This window comes from Elaeis guineensis, chromosome 6 (assembly GCF_000442705.2).
Source record: "Elaeis guineensis isolate ETL-2024a chromosome 6, EG11, whole genome shotgun sequence".
NCBI classification, from domain to species: Eukaryota; Viridiplantae; Streptophyta; class Magnoliopsida; order Arecales; family Arecaceae; genus Elaeis; species Elaeis guineensis.
In genome coordinates, this window is record NC_025998.2 from 132,681,291 (window position 1) to 132,702,335 (window position 21,045).

Below are 21,045 nucleotides of genomic sequence, written 5' to 3' on the forward strand. Positions count from 1 at the left end.
AATCCTCTGATCAGGTATCAATCTATGCATCCGCTCACTCATAAATTCATACCATAGTCAATCATGAACATCTTGTAACTCTGAGAAGAAAAGAAAGATAAAGAGATGTGAGCTTTACAGCCCAGTAAAAATTTCCATATCACACCAATATAATAATATAATCTGAAAATAAAGATAAGCAATAACACATAAAAGTTGATGTTCACTGTCCAGAATATTGCAAACATTTATAGATTATCTGTTTTATCAAAAGAGATGCATTATCATATGTTAATAAGTGAAACAATTTTATTCAACGATTGTTTTATGTCTTATCTTTCTATTTTCTTCTATTATCATATCGTTTTTAATCCTTTTCTTTTTGGCTTTGGCTTTGGACTACCAGGATCATGCGACGATCTTTTATTCGGATCAATTTCTGTGATCTTCCTTGGATCGAAATATTCATGATCTTTCTCGAATCAAAGTGGCCATAATCTTTCTCGGATCAAATTATTCATGATCTTTCTCGGATCAGATTCTTCCACACATAAGCCTGTGGGGGCTGTCCCAGACATAAGCTCCTGACAGGCTATTCCACATGACAAGACCAGTCCAAACTATATTTTTCTTTCTTTTCATTTTCATAAAATTATAATATTTGACTTCATTAATCAATTCAAATTTTACAGTGTAATAAATATGTCATACCCATATAATCATGCCATCAATCGCTGATACATATGTATTGATATAACATACTCATGCTCAAAATCACATAAATAAATAAGTGTCTCAGATATAACAAATTCATCAATCTCAAATCCAACGATGCAAAATCAATGAGATAAAACCAACGATAAAATAACATATATAATGATGATCATGTACAGGGATTCTTACCTTTACCGGTGACTGATTCAAGTATAGAAATCAATGTTCTTCTTTGATTTATGAATTTCTTTAATAAAATATTTCATTCGATATCATATGCAGACAATCATCTCTTCATAACCCTAATCAAATATAAAAATCATATATGGAAAAATTATCCGATAATCAATCCTAATAACACAAATCTAGGACTTTTTCAAGATTAACCAAAATTAGAATTTATCTAAGTATCTGGATCCTCCACTGATTCATAAGACTTTTAGAGAGAGAAAATCTATGAAGAGAGAGAAAATTCTAGAGAGAGAAAGTAGAGAGAGAAAGTGGAGAGAGAATCTTCGTATCCTTCAGATGAGGCAATCATGGTCGAGATCATCAGAGGTCCTATCAGGGTGACTTAATATGAATCAAATGTTATAAATTTCGAATAGGATCGGACTGGGATCAGATCTAATGCATGAATTTTGGAGCAATCTCAAATCAACATATTTTTATTTCAAATTTATCCTAGGATCTGTGATGCAATCAGAGAGAGAGTAGGAAGACCTTAGAGAGATAAAATCCATAAGGAGAGAGAAAGGTCTAGAGACAGAATTTAGAGAGAGAAAATGTAGAGAGAAGGTAGAGAGAGGAGAGAGGAAAGAGAGAGAAAGGAGAGAGAGGAGAGAGGAAAGAGAGAAAGGAGGGAGAGGAGAGAGAGAAAATTTTTCTCTCTTCTTCTTTTTTTTATTTTTTTTCTCTTTCTCTTTTTCTTTTCTTTTTCTTCTTCTTTCTTTTTTTTTTCTTTTTCTTTTCTTTTCTTTTCTTCTTCTTCTTTTCCTTCTTCTTCCCACGGCCTCTTCTCTTGGGTTGAAACAGAGGACCGGCAAGTCCCCTCCTTTTGACCGACCGTTCGGGCCACGGCCGACACGGCGAAGGCCGACGGCAAAGGAGGTAACCCTCATGGGTTTAGAGATGCCAAACGGTGGTCGGTGGTGACCACCGACGTCGGAAAAATCGAAGAAAAACGGACAAAAGTAGAGGTTCATCCGCAACAAAATCCGGCGACTCCGGTCACCGACGAGCGTGTGTACCGGCACAGGAAGGAAAGGAGAGAAGAGAGGAAGGAGGAGGAGGCTCACCTTCGACACTGGTGAGGCTTTCCAGCGAGAAATTGAGACGGGCACAGTAAGGGTATCCGCAGTACTTTTCCTGACAATCACCGTCATTGACCCGAGATTCTCCGATGAGAGGGAGAGAGGAGGGTTCTCCTCCTTAAATAGAGCCGGAGGAGGCTCTTTCCGGCTCCGATTGGGAGCCGGTAAACGGAGGAAGAAGACTCCCAAGGGAGTCTTTTCACCTTTTTTTTTTTTTGTTATATGGGCTGTGGGCTGATTCTGGGCCCTATTGGCCGGGTGTTACATAAACCAAACCCTAAAAGAATTGAGAAAATCAATTTTTATTGCAATGCAAAAAAAAAAAAAAATTAGCAATGCTTCTTGGAAACCTAGAATTATGGACATTCCAACATGCTTCTTCTTTTTTTTTTTTTTTTTAGAGAGACTGAAGAGAGCATACACAATTATCAGTCATTTCTATTTGAATGCATAATTTGGATATCCAGCACAATCAAGAGAAGAGCATCACATTATTGGAGAATTTGCACTATAGATCAAGAGAACTTATTCTCTATACCACATACATCATAAAGCGGCGCACACTCCCACTCATAACTGCTCATTCTTATGGGTCTCGTTCATGAAGTGCATATCGAGAATAATTTCTCGATGAGAAGGAGATTCCGAGCAGGTCTTTTTCTCTCTCAAACCAAATAGCTTTCTACCCAAAAAAAAAAAAAAAAAAAAAAAAAAAAACACGTAGCTAGTCCCACTCCGGTGGGAACGGACTTTGAGCGTAACGCGGGTCGTCAGAGAATCCGAAACCGACATCCAGTTGCCGGGGGGAAAAAAAAAAAAAAAAAATGAAAGAAGAAAAAGACGAGGACGGGCCCGGCCAGCGGCCTAGCGCTATTTAAGTGAGCGCAGGCAAATATTCGGGGACGGTAGAACGAGCGGTGTAGAAGAGAGGGAAAATGGGGCTTTTGTTCTCTTCCCGAGCCAAACCCGCCGCCGCCGAGGGCGACTCCCACGTCGTCGCCATCCACTCCGAGAGTGCCTGGAACGATCATTGGAAGTCCCACAAGGACTCCTCCAAGCTGGTATTCTACTCCTCTCTTCCCTCCGGCCCCCATTTCATCCCATCCCTTCTACATTTTAATTACTATAATCGCTTCGTTTCTTGAGTTATCGATTTGTTAATGGCTTGATGGGCAAGATGGTGATCGATTTCTCGGCATCCTGGTGCGGGCCTTGCCGATTCATCGAGCCGGCCTTTAAGGCCATGGCAGCCAAGTACACTGACGTGGTCTTCGTCAAGATCGATGTCGACGAGCTCTCGGTATTGGATTTTTCTTTTATTCTTTTTAAAATAAAAAAAACTTTCTGGTTGCGGAGAGTGAGATGGGAGTAGGATTTGAGGTTTCAGAATTTTGATTTGATTTTTTTTTTCTTTTCTAAATAAAATTTTCAGGAGGTGTCGGAGCAGTGGAAGGTACAAGCGATGCCGACGTTCGTGCTGGTGAAGGGAGGGAGCGAGGTGGGGAGGGTGGTAGGCGCGCAGAAGGACGAGCTCGAGAGGAAAATCCAGCAGCTCAGGGTTTAGCAGGACGTGCTAAGGCTTTTACTTAACTATGTAATATATGTTGTGAACTTTGTTGCTGTCTCCCATCGTTAACCCTTCTCCTTCAATATAAAATACCTCTTAAATAAATGGGAAGAAGAACTTTTATCGAGATTGTCTGCTTATGGTTTTGTTAGAGCGGCCTATCTGCTCTCCTTTTCTTGTGTGGAATGCTAATTAATAGTGTTTATTAGATGAAAGCTCAAAATTCTTAGAGGAATGAGACATATGGTCCTTCACTCCATTTTTTTTTTTTTTTGGAAAATAATGGAGCCTGAGGATATGTATTAAGGAAACTAAAATAGATACAAAAAAGTAACTAATTACACAAAAGTGAATCAAAAGGACCAAAACCTACACAACCAGGAGTAAGAGCATGTAGAATTTATAGAAGAAAGGGGACAAGACCTATAAACAGAAAGAGCATCTGTGATGGCATAAATACAATTGTCATATAGCACCAAACAAGTAAATAATGATGCACCAACTTGTAGATATTTGTAATATCTCTGTAGAGTGCGAGAAGTTGGTAGTCGAAAGTAGATCCTGTAGTGTTCCAAGTTGTATGCAGCCACAAAATAACAGCAGAACCTTGAAGATATTGTAGCATTTGTGGATTGGGATATAGAACATGCATGATGACCATTGCATATCCAATAACATACAGTGAGAACTCTGATGATATAAAGCTGGCAACATGGGAAACTTAAGGTAATTGGAACATTGGAGGAATCATGAAAAAGCAGCCAATGAAGCCATAAGCTACACAGACTTATCCAGCCATGGTCCTTGACTCCAATTAACTTCACTCCAATTAAGGGCTTGCGTATGACGCTTATGAAAAATAAAGGCTGCCCGAATATTGATGGCTAGAAAGTTGCTGATTTTATTGGACCCTTTTGTTAGTGGTGCAAGAAAGTAAAATAATGTTGGATGCTCGAAGAAAGGCATCGGAGTACAAATTCAAAAACATATTTTATACATTGCATATATGACACATTAAGATGTGAAGTATGTTAGCATGATTTTAGGTGATGACATGATTCTTATCGATCAAATATTCTAGAGATCACATAACAACCACAATATTTTTTTATTAAATAAGGTTTCAAATATTTTTTTGTTAGCATGATTTCATACTATTTTTCTTTGTTAGTATGATTCTATATTAAGTGATATTATTTTTTTATATGAAGTCTGTGCACTAGCTATTATATATATCTTGTAAGATATAGTGTATGTGATTGAAATAAAGATAATAAAATCTTTTTCTCTCTATCTTTTCTCTTTGCTTTTTTTTTTCAATAAATATTTTAACATGATATCAGAGCTGCCGATAACCTAATATAAAGACATCATTTTTTTTGAAATTCTGTATTTTTTAGTGTATCTATATATCATCTATTTTTAGTAGATTAACACTCAAATTTTCACCGTCCAATTCAAGATATATATATTTTTTTGGATATTTTTCTATCTCTGGCTCCTTGGTTGCCTAGTTTAAGGCTTTTTTTTTTCTTTGGATGTTTTTTCACCTTTGCCTTCTTCGTCATCCAGTTTGAGATTTTTTTCTTCTCTTTGGATATTTTTCTATGTGTGCCTTCTTCATTGCTAAGTTTAAGGTATTTTCCTCCTTTTCTATGAGATTTTTGTTCGCAAAGATTATCGGCTTTCATCCGCCTTTTCTTTGAACACTGTCTTCTTTTTTATGGTGTTTTTGTCTGTGATGATTATCGGTCTTCAACTACCTTACTTTGAGTGCTGATCTTTCTATTATGGCATTTTTTTTTCAAGAATCATCGATTTTTGGCTGTATGCTCTTTGAGTGTCGGCTTTTAATGCAACCACCATCTTCTATGTCTTCTCATAGTCACATCATTTAAATTAGTCACATCAATAAATATATCAGTTTACCATGCTATCTTTTGAGTATATTCATGATTTAGTTTCCAAACTTAAGTTGGCACATATAGTACCATCTTGAGTTCAAGGGGACTGTGAGATTATTTAAGATGATCACATAATTTTAGGTGAGTCTATGATTTCGATGATCATATGACAACCCATAATATTTTTTTTATTAAATATCATCCCATAATATTTTTCTTTATTAGCATAATTCTATACCATTTTTTTTGTCAGTATAATTCTATATCAACTGATATTATTTTGCTTGTACAGAGTCAGTACACTAGTACATATACTTTCTAAGATGTACCATATGTTTTTGAAATAGAGATAATAACATTTTTCTATCTATCTTTTCTCTCTTATTTTTTTTCTTCAATAAATACTTTAACAAGGTAGGAAGTATGTCTGGTGCTAAATTGGAGCGGAGGATTATGGGCTCTCTGGAGCATCAGATGGACATAGGTTGTATCTTTTGCATGAAAGAAGGATTAACCTTTCTGCGGATGAATCAACCACTAAATCATGCAATGGTCACTTTGAGTATGTGCAGGTAGATGAAAAGAGTCAGAGTGCTTTGAGATCTGTAAAATGCATAATCCAATGGTCAATATAGTGAAAAAAAAGGATCAATCATTCCTTCACGCAAATGTACCATATGAACCTGCATCATATATATGTACCCATTATGCTAATAGCTTCATTTTTTGAAGGAAATGGAGGAAGCAAGAAGCATCCCCCAGCCGTACTAAGAGTAGAACAGAATGTACAGAGTAGAAGAAAGGTGAGAGTTATAGAATTTCACAACAGACGAAGAAAGTAGAGCTTTTGGAGGCAGTGGGTTAGAGGCAACGAAGAAGGCTATATTTGGGAATTATCTCATCAGGAGGGAGCCTAATGAATCTCGCACAGATTGGTGGCTGCCAATGGTTTTCTTAATGCAAAAATGTTCCCACCGCGTAAAAGGAACAGAGCTTTCTGCAAGGTCACATTAATGGAGCTGGATTGCTTCTGAAGAAAGATGCTCAAATTCCCTTTTAGCCATAGGTGCCAGCAAACTGCCATTGCCTACTAATCCCAACCTTTTAGCCATAGGCGCCAGCAAACCTTTTCTGTATGTTGCCCATAAGTCCATGATATCCTTAGGCCAACTAGTGGTGTTAAGCTGAGTTTGGAGAGCAAACCACATGCTCTTAGCGGAAGAACATTTAATCAGCAAGTGGGATATAGTCTCCGGTCTAGCTTCATGGAGGAGACACCTGAAGCCACTTCCGCATCCTTTCTTCTCTATAATTTCGCCACATATGTAAGTCTTTTTTCAAGAGACAGCCACAAATATACTTCAATCTTCTCCGGTGCTGAAGTTCCTCAGGTGACTCCGTGCCATAGTAAGCCTCCACTATTTGGAAACTTAGAGGAGCTTCCAAACCGGCTGAACCGCTGTTCTAGATGGTGCTAAAGGATGGAAAAGCTCCATAAGAGATTCATATTGATTGAGTTCTGTTGCAGACAAGAGTTTATGGCTTGGCACTTGAGGTATTATCCATTTTGGCCTATGAGCCTCATGATTTTGTCCTTCAAAAAATATATCATATGGGAAAGATGATCCTTTCTATATAAATCAGAGTTTTTTTTTGACTCACAACTAGTGTAGCACTAATAATATTCTTCCTTCTACATCACAACAAATTCTTTCAAAGTAAGTGCTAATAGCTTCAAAATGGAGAGATGTATGAACCGGTGATATTGACTGGTTCATTGGTGCGTCTCTTCCATCTCAGATCAATCATAAAAAGCCTCCCGTCTTTAAGGTATGCTACGTTGTAAACGCATTCTATTTTTATAAGCAGTGATAGTACATGTTCATAATCACAAAGAGAATGATTAGTCTTGGAATCTCTTACTGGGTACCAGATATCGGCTCAGGAAAGGAGGAATTTTTTCAGCTGAAGGTGGAACAGTTAGTTCTAATATGTTCCTTGTAAGCCGTGCAGCTAGCAGTAACATTGTTGAGCGTAGTGACCTATTTTTCATCGAGGTCTCATTGTTTTGCTCTCGAAAAATGATCATTTGCATGCCCAAGTCGACAGAAAAGGTTAGCATAAATTATGTTTCTGATTTTTGAACTAAGTCGAATTTTCTTAAATGATCCATAAACTACAAAAGTTAAAGTTCAGTCCTTGAACTGATTTAATGTTGCCCTCAGACGTAATTTCGATTGTTTTCTTTCATCAAAAATCTGATGTGATAATCATTGATCCTTATATGATATTTAAATTTTAAAAAATCATTGATCTACAAAAATAATGATTATTTCTTCTCCAATCCTATTTTCCTTTCTTGTTCTCTGATTATCTTCTGATCTCTCTTCTTTAAAAAGGATGGGGCCATGGAGGAAAAGGGGTTTGGAATGGGAGGAGAAGACGATGAAAACAACATCAGCTCAGTGGAGGCATTGAAAGGAGGTGATGGGAGATAAGTGGAGGAGAAGAATCGAGCAAAAAAGGAGGATGGGACCATGGAAGGAATTAATTAAAAGGGTTTTCCTTCTCTCTTCTTTTCTATTGAGATTTTGGGATGAGAAAAAGAGAAATGGAATATGAGAGATCTAATGAGGAGGTGGATGTGGAGAGTTTAGTGAGATGGAGTGGTGAGAAATAAAGAAGAAAGGGTTGGGAGTTAGGAGGATGGGGCCATGGAGAGTAGGGGCCATGGAGAGATGGGGTGGTGGGGAGGAGGAGGCAAGGGCCATAGAGTAAGGCTTTCTCTCTCTCTCTCTCTCTCTCTCTATTTTTTTTTTAAATTTTTTCCATTAGGGTTTTGAGATAAAAATAAGATAGATGGGAGATCAAAGATGTGGGAAAGGAGATGAAATTAGGATGTTATCCATGTTAGCAGTATTTTTAAAAATATTTTAGACCACGCCAGCTCTGGTCGAAATCACACTTGAGGGCAACACTAAATTAATTTAGATAGTTCGGAGACTAAATTTTAGCTTTTTTATAATTTAGGAATCATTTAAAAAAATCTAACTTACTTCAAGAATTAAGAACATAATTTATTCAAAAGATTATTAGTGGAATGCAAGAGTACAATACATCAAAATAGGCTAGCACAAGCCTAAGCTGCTCAAAAGATATAGCATTGGTATTTTTTTCCCCAAAAAGCACATGCCTAGACCATCCTAAAATAGTAGAAATTATTTCTTACACTGCACGTCTGATGAATAGAGCTTATTGGAACAAGCAGCTATGATTAGTGGCGTGCATAGCCACACGGTGCATGCAGTGTATGGAATATTTTTTTCTCTAGAACATATATATATTGATCGGCATTAGATATAAAAATATCCTTCCATCTTTGATGCAATGAGTCCACCATCTCTTATAGCAGGACTCCACCATGATCAGCCATGAACTATGCCATCCGGTCAATAATTGAAACTTGAACTACATGTGCCATCTAGTGGTTTAGTTAGTCGGCGGTAGCATTCTTTGAGCCTTTCAAGAAAATAGATCGACGAGTGCCATCAGTCAGTTTTTAGTCATGAGTGGGTTGTTGTAGATAAAACTGAGTAGGTTAAAACGAGCCATCCTCTCGGAGAAAGTATGGAGCCTTTCCAACTAAGTAATTTTTAGTCCATCTAAGTAAACCAGAGCTGTTTCATCAACAAATTATTGCTTACACTACATACATCATGTGGCTATGCACGTAACTAATAATGATCATTGATTTTTATGGGCCCTATCCATCAAGCATGTATCTCGGTGCGCTATCATAAAAAAATTAGCGATTGTAATTGGTTACATGCAAGGCCACGTAGATAATCATTTCTCCATTTCATTGGACAACTTATCATGGTTCAGCTGATGTGGCATGTCTTTGATATTTTATTTTATTTTATAGGACAACTTTCTTATGATTTTTGTCGGGTTCGAAATCTTGTGTGCTGTGAGTTAATGACGGTTTGAATTTAGCTTGGTCAATCGGGGAGGACATGCAAAAGTTTAGGAGCTTAATGGGCTTAATTAGCCCAGCAGTCCAACAAGTCCAGCCTACTCCGAAAGAGGTTTGGTCCAGCTGACTCTATCCTCTTTCTTGGGAAACTACAAATAACCAACATATTTTGATTGGGCCATTATGCCTATAGCCGGACTGTCCTGTGAGAAAGTCTCTGTGCACTGCATGCGATGCAATAAAATTGATATAAAACACACCATCTAATCATATTGAAGCACGTAGCCATCACTTTTCAATATACATTTAATGCTTATAGTTCTACTTTTTTATTTAAAATTTTGAGTGATAAAAATATCCCTCATACACTACATGCATTATGTGGCCATGCATGTAACTAACAATGATCTCTAGTTTTTATAGGCCCAATCTATCAAGCATGTATCTTGGTGCACTATCATAGAAAAACTAGTGATCATGATTGGTTGCATGCAAGGCCACGCTGTACGTAATTTAGGTAATCATTTGGTAAATGTATGTAAATAGCTCTTCAACTTTTTTCAATTGCGCTCCGAAGTTCCTCAACTAAAAAGGTTATAGTTTATGTCCCTTGACTCATAATAAGTAGGCTACGAAGCCCTTTCGTCAACTTTGTCCATTAGTTTGCTGACCTAATTTTATTTTAATATTTAAAATCATCTAAAAATAATATTTTAATATTTTTTAAATATTTTTTTGGCAAATGCAAATAGCCCCTCCTTTATAATATTTTTTTTCTTTCTTCCTCGATTCACCTTTGCCTCCCTCTACTTCTCTGCGCCTGCCCTCCCATCTGCCCGTGATCACCACCCCTCTGCCCTCAATGCCGTCGAACCTCCGCCTCTCTCTGCTTCTCTGCATAGGCCCCCTGTCTGCCCACAATCTCCACCCCTCCACCCCTGATGCCGTCGACAGCCCCTCTTCAACACTCTCTGCCGCCATCTTCATTGGAGAGTGCCCTGTGCTTGTTGCTTCTTCCTCCTCATCATTAGAGTCTGAGTACAGAAGTGCATTGATTTCTTCAATGTCTTCATGCATCTCCTCATCGCCATGGCGATCAAAAATATTGGTCTATTATTGCCTTGCATGTCCGATGCTAGATTCATGGACATTGGACTCACAAACGGGGTGCCCGATGAGCTGAAGATTAAGCTCGTTTGATCCCCCGAGTGATCGAAAATTAGGAATGTCTTTTGAGAATCAACAAATCTTGTCGGTCTATGGGTGTGGACGTAAGGTGGGATCCATGCCAGTGTCTTTGGCAGGGTTCTCTGTGCTTGAAACACAGGGAAAGGAGGGGCAGCATTGCCATAGAAAGCACACCCATAAGGGTTGAAGTAGGTAGGAAACATCATGGAATTGGTGTTCTGTGGCCCGACAGCAGGTTGCTGGAGACTACTCATGCAGTTGAAACTACTAAATCACCATGATGAATGTGGACAGTAGATGCACGGATCGACGTCTTTCCCCATCAACAAAAATCACCAGAGCAATCACCTAAAACACCAATTTAAATAAATAACATCGCCAAACAATCAGAAGGATAAATAAAACTGTATAGCCAAAAAAAAAAACTTAATGGATTGACAAAAGCATGGATTACTAGGTGGAAATCAGTTAAGATCGAATGTCCTATCCATAAGAATCTCTTCAAGTAACTGCAAAGATTCCAGCTTTATTTGATGAAGCAAAGGAGAGAGCTGGTCTACGTAACAGGCTTGACGAGATGGTGGAAACACTCGACCTGGACTAAGATAGAGATTGGATTCTTAGTATCTTATGCTATTAGAGAAAGCTTAAAAAACTCGAGCTTTGATCTTTAGAACCCTCAAACCAACCCCGACATCCACGACAAAATAGAGATAGAGAGAGTTTGCCCCCTCCTCTTCTTCTGCTCTTTTACCTGGCAATCCAATAATGGCTAGAAGCAAGCTATGATCCTAACGATTATGGTGGAGCCACCGCCCCTACCCCTGACGGCCCCGGTGGTCTTCCACCTGCTCATGCCGCCGCCCCCCACCTCACCACCTCTCGCGATCACGTCGCCCCCCTTCTTACTTCTTCCTTGCTGCAGCCCCCCCACCCACCCATGCTCATGCTGCCCCACCCCGCAGCCTTCCCTCCCCTCTCTCCCACCCCCCCACCGATGCTCGTGCCCCTACTCTTGTGCTCGTGCTGCCGCCAAACCCCCCTCCCCTCCCCATCTTGTGGCTTCTTCTTTACACGCTCTCGTCCACCGACGGCGGTCCGTGGCTTCTTCGTAGTCTTCTCCCCTCCCGACCTCCGGTGCAACACCCATCCCAAATGGAGAACTATTTTTGGATAAAAAATAGTGGATGTATAAAAAAATAAAGCCGGCGACCAGTTAAAAAATATTAAAAAATTATTTTTAAATAATTTTAGGGATTAAAATAAAATCACGTTAGCAAACTAATGGACAGAGTTGATGGAAGGGCTTCATAGCCCACATATTACGAGTTGAGGGGTCTCAACTATAAGATTTTTAATTGAGGAGCATCAGAGTATAATTTGAAAAATTTGAGGGGCTATTTGCATACTTTTACATCGTCATTTCTCCATTTCATTAGACAACTTATCATGGGATAGTTGATGTGGCATGTCTTTGATATTTTATTTTATTTTATAGGACAACTTTCATATGATTTTTGTCCGGTTCGGAATCTTGGGTGCTGTGAGTTAACGAGGGTTTGAATTTAGCATGACCAACAGGGAGGACACACTAAAGTTTAGGAGCTTAATGGGTAGTCCAACAAATCCAGCCTACTCTGAAAGACCTTTGGTCCAGCTCACTCTACACTCTTTCCTAGGAAACTGCAAATAACCAACATATTTTGATTGGGCCATTATGTCAATAGCTGTACCACCCTATGAGAAAGTCTTTAAATACCGCATGCGTCGTAATAAAAATGATATGGAGCACACCACCTAATCACATTGAAATATGTAATCATTGCTTTTCAATACACATTTAATATCTGCAGTTTTGAATAATAAAAATATCTCTTATATTCTGAAAAAATTATGATATCTTGTGATCATATTATAACATCTTACGGTCAAATTATGACTTCCTATATAAAGGATGTCATAATTTTTCTTTTAAAAATCATAAAAAAAGAAGGACATTTTCGTTATTATAAATTTATAAAATTTTTAAATGATAAAAATGCCGCTTCCTTCTTTATGATATCCCGTGATCAAATTATGAGTAGAAAGTCATAATTTGACCGTAGATATCATAATATGGCTACAAGATGTCATAATTTTTTTTAGAAGAGGAGGAATATTTTCATCATTCAAAATTTTAAAAGAAAAAGCAAAACTGCATGTGTTAAATGCGCATTAGAAAGTGATGGCTATGTGGCTCAATTAGATAGAGTGGTGCATTTTTTCTGCACAAAATGCAGTGTACAAAGAATTACTCAATACCCTATTATGATCATTAGGCCCTACAAATACCATAATTACAAAACACGGATCATCAACATGGGAATCCCATTGTCTAATGTAGACCTCACTGTATCTGAGTAGAGCTCTCTCTATGTAAATATTCTGAAATAATGTATAGCTGTAATCTGGTGCAAACTTTATTTTTGCTGCTCCATCGAAATCCAATTTCACGCAACATATCTTCAAGTGGTTCTAACAAATTTATTTATTTATTGATGAAATGGGAGGTTGAACCACCCAGTTATTATCATCTTAACAAATTTATGGTTGATCTAGATTTAGGTCCACCGTCCTCTCACCAAATGCAGAAATCTAATCTTCTCGAATACAGACTCTTGGTTTAGACCTTGCTTTTTAATTTTAGCAATTAGGGAAACCTCAGATGGCAAAAGGGCCTAAAGTCAAGTATTTTAGTTAGATCTACTTTTTCAGCAATCCTGCATCCATCTTTCCAAGAAACAGCAATCTGGTATCAAGTAAGCGACATATTTTGTTGTATCAAAATGTTTTAACATGCCCAAAAACCTTCACGGTCAATTGTAGGAGGGAGATGTTAAAGATTTGCATAATTTGGCAAATTAATTGGACTCCATCAATGTCTTTAGGATAGTTTAGGCTTATTGAGATTATAAGCATTGGATGGTGACATGATCTACTAATATGTAAACTCCACTAGTTGGCCAATTATTAGATGGGATCAGGAAACCATATTTGGTCCGTAAGTTGCAAAGCAAAACTTCCACATTTCTAACATTTTAGTTTCCACGCCTAGGCAGCCCAGAGCAGATCTGCATGATAAACTTCTCTGCCCATGAGCTGGATCTGTTTTCTAACCATGCGTAGATGGACTTGGTGGCAGTAACCAAATTGGCACTCAGAGTCCACCAGGGGTGTCCATGTCTGGGTCATTTAGTATGATGCAGAAATGGGGAGGTAAAGAAAGCTTTTTCCACATCGATCAAGTTGGAAAGCTTGCTTAGTTTATGCTAAGAGCTGGAGGAGCTTTCAAGACACCAGTGCCTAGCAGTCAACACTAGAAGCCAATATCTACACTTTATTACCGGCCACGATAACGTGCTAGTGGCATCTATTGGAGATGCAATGGTAGATCCTGCCATCTTGGATTTTTTTTGGTGAACTGCCGTACTGGATTCACTCCTCTGGAATGCCCTCTCTGTGGGTGGCTGTCATATTCTATCGTACGTTTCACTCCATACGTGATTCAATTAAAATGAACATATTTGGGATTTTTTTTTGTGAACTGCCATCCTGAGTTCACTCCCCTGGAATGTCATGCTTGTGAGTGGCTGTCATATTCTATCCTATGTGATCCAATTAAAATGACCATATGTGGGACTTTTTTTGGTGAACCACCATCCTGGATTCACTCCTCTAGAATGTCCTATTTACGAGTGGCTGTCATATTCTATCATACGTTTCACTCCACGCGTGATTCAATTATAATAATCATATTTAAATTTCTTAACTCTATATAAATATTTAAATTTTTTTTAATAAATAAATAAATGATGTGAAACCATCCCATTTAAGTCCCAATATCCTTGCAAGATTCAGGATCCAAATCTACGCATTTATTTATAAAATACCATCGGTCACAATATTTCCTAGTCCATATAAATTATGGGTTGGATCTACTTTGATACCATTTATAAGAATCTAGGACCTCATCCAAAAGACTAGCTGTAAGATATTATTTAAATTTTTTGCTCTGTATAAGTATCTAAGATTTTTCAAACGATCATTGATATCAGATTAAATATGTGCTTGCATCGGTCCTCACAGCACATGCCCAATTAAACATATGCACCTTGTAGGACTAGCATTGGTACCTCACTTGTGTTTTGACATTTTTAATGGAATCTAGTAATCGGTATATACTAAATGAGATAAGTTGGAGAGAGAATCATGAGGAATTCTAACGTTGCATCCTTTTTGGTAACAAAAATTTCATACAGGAGCAGAAATTTAGGTCTAAGAAGATAGGACATTTGCTTTAAGGGTTATTCTCCCACTAGATTCATCAACCACAATAGAGCCACCAAACAAGAAGGGTAGGAAGTCTAATCCTAATGATGCATCTAGCTACAAAAAATATGTAACAATTCAAGATCTCACCTAAAAATATTAGTTGAAAAGTATTATTTAGATTTTTTGACTCGGTATAAGTACCCAATATCTTTTCCAGCGGATAACCAACATGGACTAATACATACTTGCATGGGTCCTCCTCACGTACTCATCCTGTTTAAGCCCTGACATCCTCACCAGACTAAGGGTTTAAAACTATATATTTATTCATAAATATCATGATTATTCCATGGTCAATCTTAATGAATCTGTGTTGCAGTGTTCTATAGTTCAAATAGGTTGTGGGATGAATTGGCTTGATATCATTCGTAATAACCCAAGATCTCATCCAAAAAGACTAGTCGAAAGGTATTATTTGATTTCTTGGTCCTATATAAATATCCAAAAATTTTTTCACCGAATAATTGATGTGGTATATGTCGGTACGAGCCCTCACAAGATGTTTGTCTAATTTTTTATACTAGTTAAAGTCTTTTACTAAGTTGCCTATTCAGTCTTCAATCAATCTTTGGAGTCCTTTTTTTTTTTTTAACTTTTCTTTTCTTTCCTTTTTCTTTTTTTTGAGCAAATTGGAGTTTCATTATTTTCGTTCAAATTCAGATTGGTTCCATATGCAGCTCAACCTGCATCTGACTGAGAACCAAATAGCTTGCTTCTAATACATGGTTATTCTTTGAAATAGTAGCTTTGTGCAAATAGATATGCATGAATGAGCATAGATCAGACTATTCTCCTCCCTCTTTCCATTGGCCACAGACCAAGTGAATGAAGAGATCTTGCAACCTCACCCCCTCCAAAACAAAAGCTCCCAAAAAAAAGGGTAACTAAAAAATAAAGATGTAATTAGCGTCTCATGAATGATGTTCCAATCATCTTTCCATTTAGAACTAAGAACAAGGTAACTCATTCGAATGCAAACCAACTGTCCAACCTACTTGTCGAAATCAATATTGCTTTGACCAAGTAAGAGAGTAAGGCTGCAAATAGATTAGGTTGACTCATGACCCGATCCGATCCGTGTAGATCTGATCTGAATCATTTTAAAAGGCCTATGGATCCGGGTCGGGATCTAAAGTTGAATCCGTTTTATTTTTTGGATTGGATTTGGATTTATTAAATTTTGATCGATCCGACCTGATGCACGGAGATTTTGAGGTTGATTTGAATTTTGAAATAAATGATCTGATGCAATCTGATCTGATCCGAACCTAATACGAGACTGGAATACTCATTTGAATGACTGAGCCTAAGCCTATTCCTCATCTCTCTTTATTCCTATGTTACATGAATGTTCATTTTGATCAAGGCTGCTTTAATATCTGTTGATTTTGAAAGTGCATTCTATTGATTTTTAGATCCTTATCTTTTAAATTTTATGAGAGTATTTTGAATTTGGATTAACTAAATTAGGGACAGTGATGAGAAAAATGTGATTAGGCTTTTTCGGTTCTTGGGTAAAGAGTGTGGGACATGAGAGCTCTAATAGTCTCATGAATCAAGATCAAAATTTACAATGCGAATAACATTGTTGATGGATCTACTTATTGATCTTGTTATTTATAATCCAGATCTAAACAAACTCGGATCTGGATCCGAACTGAACCCGTATTTCATGGATCCATCCGACCTGATCTGATCTTTTATTGGACTGGGTTTGGGTCAATATTCAGATTTGATCAAGAAACTGGGTCGGATCGGAGTCACTCATAATCCGGTCCAACCCAACCCATTTGCACCCTTATAAGAGAGTAATGATGCTGTAATTGAAGATTTCAACAGCAGTAGAAGATCATGTAGGACTGAAGTGATGTGATTTCGTTTGAGCGAAGTGACTGAGAAAGCAAGCAGTTGAATTGAAGATAGCGCTAATGATTATTGGATTTCTAAAGCAATAGATACATTCATAGAGGAATGCTATCTGCATGACCATGTACAGGTTAAGGCTATACTCTGGGAATAGCAGCGGCAACTCAGATCCCACATGAGGGAGTTCTCACCTACAATGTTGGCAACGTAGATACGGAATTCCCCTCCCTCTATTCGGCACAATACACATGACGTCTCCAACTCCGCTAGTAGTCTGCCGACCTTATTCTTGCACAAGTAACAAAGCCGATGTTCAACCATCCAACTGCTCCTTTGATCTTTTCTCTGCAACACTTTATCAAGTCTGGTAGTTCGCAGGAATGGGAAGTTTGTCAATAGCTGTTTAACTTTCTGGATTTGCTGTGCTATTTAAGAAACCATTCTTTAAGTTCAGAAGTGATCAAAAAGTGTCCTACTTTAGTCAAAACTAGAAGGTAATTCACAAATGGTACATGGAGAGAAAAGGAACTTTCAAGAAGTCTAAGAGCACTCACTCCTAACTCATGAAAAGTTACTCTAAAATTCGGCTCAAGTGCTTTGTTATTCTAGGATCTTCCTCAATGACAGCCGTATCATTTCACTGAGCAGTCTACATGAGTGGCATTCATGTGTAAAAGCACCACTAAGCTAATCATTTCATGGCATCCAAATGTGTAACAGTAGATGGGACGAATTGTTTCATCATCCTGGCATCTTGGGGTAATAATATTTTGATGGATAATACGGTGATTCGATTGCTATTTGCTTTGTTTGTCGTTTTTCTTTCTTTTAGGCAGATATGCATTGAGGATGCTATCGCTCAAGTTTCAACACTAGTCTAGACCTCTGGTTAGGGGGAGAAGGATGCCAACCAGCTGGTGGGCTGTAATAAATGATTGTCACTTAAAGTTCCTCTTTCACAGGTCATGGCAATACTTTACCTAAGATCAGCATCTCGATTCAAGACTATGACCCGTCCGGTTTGCACGTTCCAATTGAATAGAGCTCCTACTGGTTTGGACTCAAGCAAACAGACAAAAAGTAAATCTTTTCTTTTTTTCCCTTGTATCTTATATGATTCCCAATACATTTCCATCTTTCTTTTATTTTTATTAGTTTTTTATTTTTTTAAATTTTGAGGTGTAGTTGGACCTCACTAGATTTAATGCCTTCTTATCTCTCCTTGGCAGAAAAAATGGTCTACTCACTTTGGTCCACTCACTTTGATTCAGACAACATAACTAGTAGGACACTGTTTGGAGCTTAATCTGAAGTGACCTGCAAGTAGAGAGCTAATTGATTTGAAGTTGCTAATTTGAAACCTCTCTAACATCTTCTTTATGTATCTCTCCTGAGATAGCCACAATCTCTTATTCTTCCTGTGATGAGCAATCTTAATACTAAGTATTTGCTTCGTTGATCCCAAGTCTTTCATAGCAAAATACTTACTCAATTCAGCCTTCAAGCTCTGAATCCTCTAAGCATCATGACCAATAATCAGAATGCCATCAATATATAATAGGAGAGTAATGAAATTATCATCGTTAAACCTCTTTTATAAATACACAATGGTCAGAAGTGGTTCTTTTGTATCCATAATTTATCATGAAGGAATCAAATTTCTTGTACCATTGTTGAAGAGCTTGTTTCAAACTATACAAGCTCTTCTTCAATTTGTATACCAGGTTCTCCTTGCCTTTAGCTATAAACCCCTTTGGCTACTCTATATAAATTTTCTCTTCAAGGTCACCATGAAGAAATACTATCTTTACACCAAACTGCTCAATTTTCAAATTCAGGCTGGCTGCTAAGTCAAAAATAACTCGGATCGAAGACATCTTGACTATGGATAAAAAAATCTCCTCAAAATCAATACCCTTCTTCTGATTGAAGTCCTTCACAACCAGTCTCATCTTGTACTTTGGTTGTGAGCTGTGTTCTTCTGTCTTGAGTCTGAACATCCAATTATTCTTAAGTGCTCTCTTTCTCTTTGGATAGCTCTATCAAATAAAAAAAATGATTCTTATATAGTGATTTCATCTCTTCTTGCATGGCTTCAAACCACTTTTTCTTCTATACATGTGATATAGCCTCCTGAAATCATTTTGGCTCTCTCCCATCAATCACCATCATATACTTGTATGGAGGATATTTTTGAGAAGGCTGACGCTCTCTGATAGATCTTCTCAACTGTTGTTCTATCATTTGCTATGTAACAGCTTGCTTACCATACTCATTTGATATACTGTCATCATATGTAGGCTTGTCATTCATCACATCACCATCTTCTACAGTCTGTCCATCATCAATATCTACTCTGGCTTGAGACACAAAAGGTGGATTAACAAATAACTTAGTAGTAGACTCTAGCTTATCTGCTTTCTTTATATCCTCAATGGTTTGATCCTCAAAGAATGCTACATCTCAGCTTCTAATCAGCTTTTTCTCTACTGGATCCCATAGTCTGTATCCAAACTCCTCATATCCATATCCAAGAAAGATGTACTCTTTTAACTTACTGTCAAGCTTTGACCACTCATCTTCTAGAATATGAACAAAGGTCTTATATCCAAATACTTTCAGATGATCATAAGAAACTGATTTTTCTGTCCATACCTTCTCAGGAATATCACTGTCAAGGGCAAATGAAGGAGAGAGATTAATCAAGTCAACTGCAGTCCTCATAGCTTCACCCCAAAAGGAGCTAGGCAACTTCGAATGAGAAAGCATGTATCAGACTCCCTCAACAATAGTGTACTTCATCCTCTTTGCCACTCTATTCTATTGAGGTGTCTTAGGGATAGTCTTTTCTAATCTAATATCATGCTATCTGCAGTATCTCTCAAATAAACCTCGATATTTACCATCATTATCTGCTCAGATGTATCTTAATTTTTTCCCCTTCTCTCTTTTAACACTAGTATGAAATTTTTTAAAGACGTCGAACATTTGATCTTTAGATCTCAAAGCAAAAGTCTACAATTTTCAAGAATGGTCATTAATAAAAAGTAATAAGATACAGTGCACCACCAAGTATCTTTGTGGTCATGGAGCATACATTAGTGTGAATTAAATCTAACACATGTGATTTCCTATGTGAGGAGTGTTTATAAAATAAAATCTTATGCTACTTGTCCTGTAAATAGTGAGTGCAAGATCTCAAGTGCGTATCTTTTAAAAGAAGCAGGTTATGCCTAGATAGAGCATCAAGTTTCTTCTCACTCAGACAGCCAAGTCACTGATAGCATAAAACTGTAGAGATCTCCTCAACTATATTTATCTTTCTACTATACACCTTAGCCTGTGATCTGAAAAAGCTAGCTTTCCTGTCTTTTGCTATAACCAAGTAACCTTTGATGAGCTTTCATTTTTCTTCACCAAAGCAAATGAAATAGCCCTCATTATCTAGGATACAGATAGAAATCAAGTACAATCGGATATCAGAAATATACCTCATATTTCTCAATAGCAGTCTGTATGCGATGTTGGTCTCCAAGCAAACATCTCTCATGCCCACAATTTGAGCAACTGCATCATTTTTCATCCTAACACAACCAAAATCACCTTTGAAGTAGGATGAAAAGAAGTCTCTCTGAGATGTAATATAGTATGAGATAGCTGAATCAATTACTCAACTAGATTTCTGGCATGTGAGATTAATACACTCGTCATCACAGAAAATCATGACCTCATCATCAAATACAACTGTAATCGTACTTTATATCTTTTCTTTCTTTTCATCACTCTTATCCTGATCTCTCTTATGCTTTCTGCACTCTCTCTGAAAATATCCTGGCTTATTACAATAGTAGCAAGTGACACCCTTCCTGAACTTTGACCGACCTTTGGATTTTTTCTTGTCTTTCCAGTCATGGGAATCACCATCTTTTTTACTGTAGGAGGGTCTATATTTTACTTCTCTTCTTCTGCTCTGTAACTAATGCCTCAGAACTATATTTATCAATCCTACTCTTTTTGTCTATTTGCTTCGTTCAATATACTATCCTTCACCATAGTTAGGATAAATTTGTCACTAGCAATTAAAGGACTCAGTATCACCATCAATATCTCCTAACTGTTTGATAAGAAACTCAGCAAAATCAATGCCTGCACCTCATTATCAAAAGC

At 37.5% G+C, this 21,045-nt stretch overlaps 1 protein-coding gene and 1 pseudogene across 1 annotated transcript; one reads left to right on the forward strand and one right to left on the reverse strand.

Annotated features, from left to right (window-relative positions):
* The first annotated feature begins 2,887 nt into the window (after positions 1 to 2,887).
* On the forward strand, positions 2,888 to 3,700 carry LOC105046417 (thioredoxin H2-2). The gene is made up of 3 exons (XM_010924995.4): positions 2,888 to 3,067; positions 3,184 to 3,306; positions 3,439 to 3,700. Exons 1-3 carry the CDS (start codon positions 2,942 to 2,944, stop codon positions 3,568 to 3,570), a joined length of 381 nt encoding a protein of 126 aa, XP_010923297.1. The 5' UTR covers positions 2,888 to 2,941; the 3' UTR covers positions 3,571 to 3,700.
* Positions 3,701 to 6,487: 2,787 nt separating this feature from the next.
* Positions 6,488 to 10,964, reverse strand: LOC105046477 (uncharacterized; annotated as a pseudogene).
* Positions 10,965 to 21,045: the final 10,081 nt, after the last annotated feature.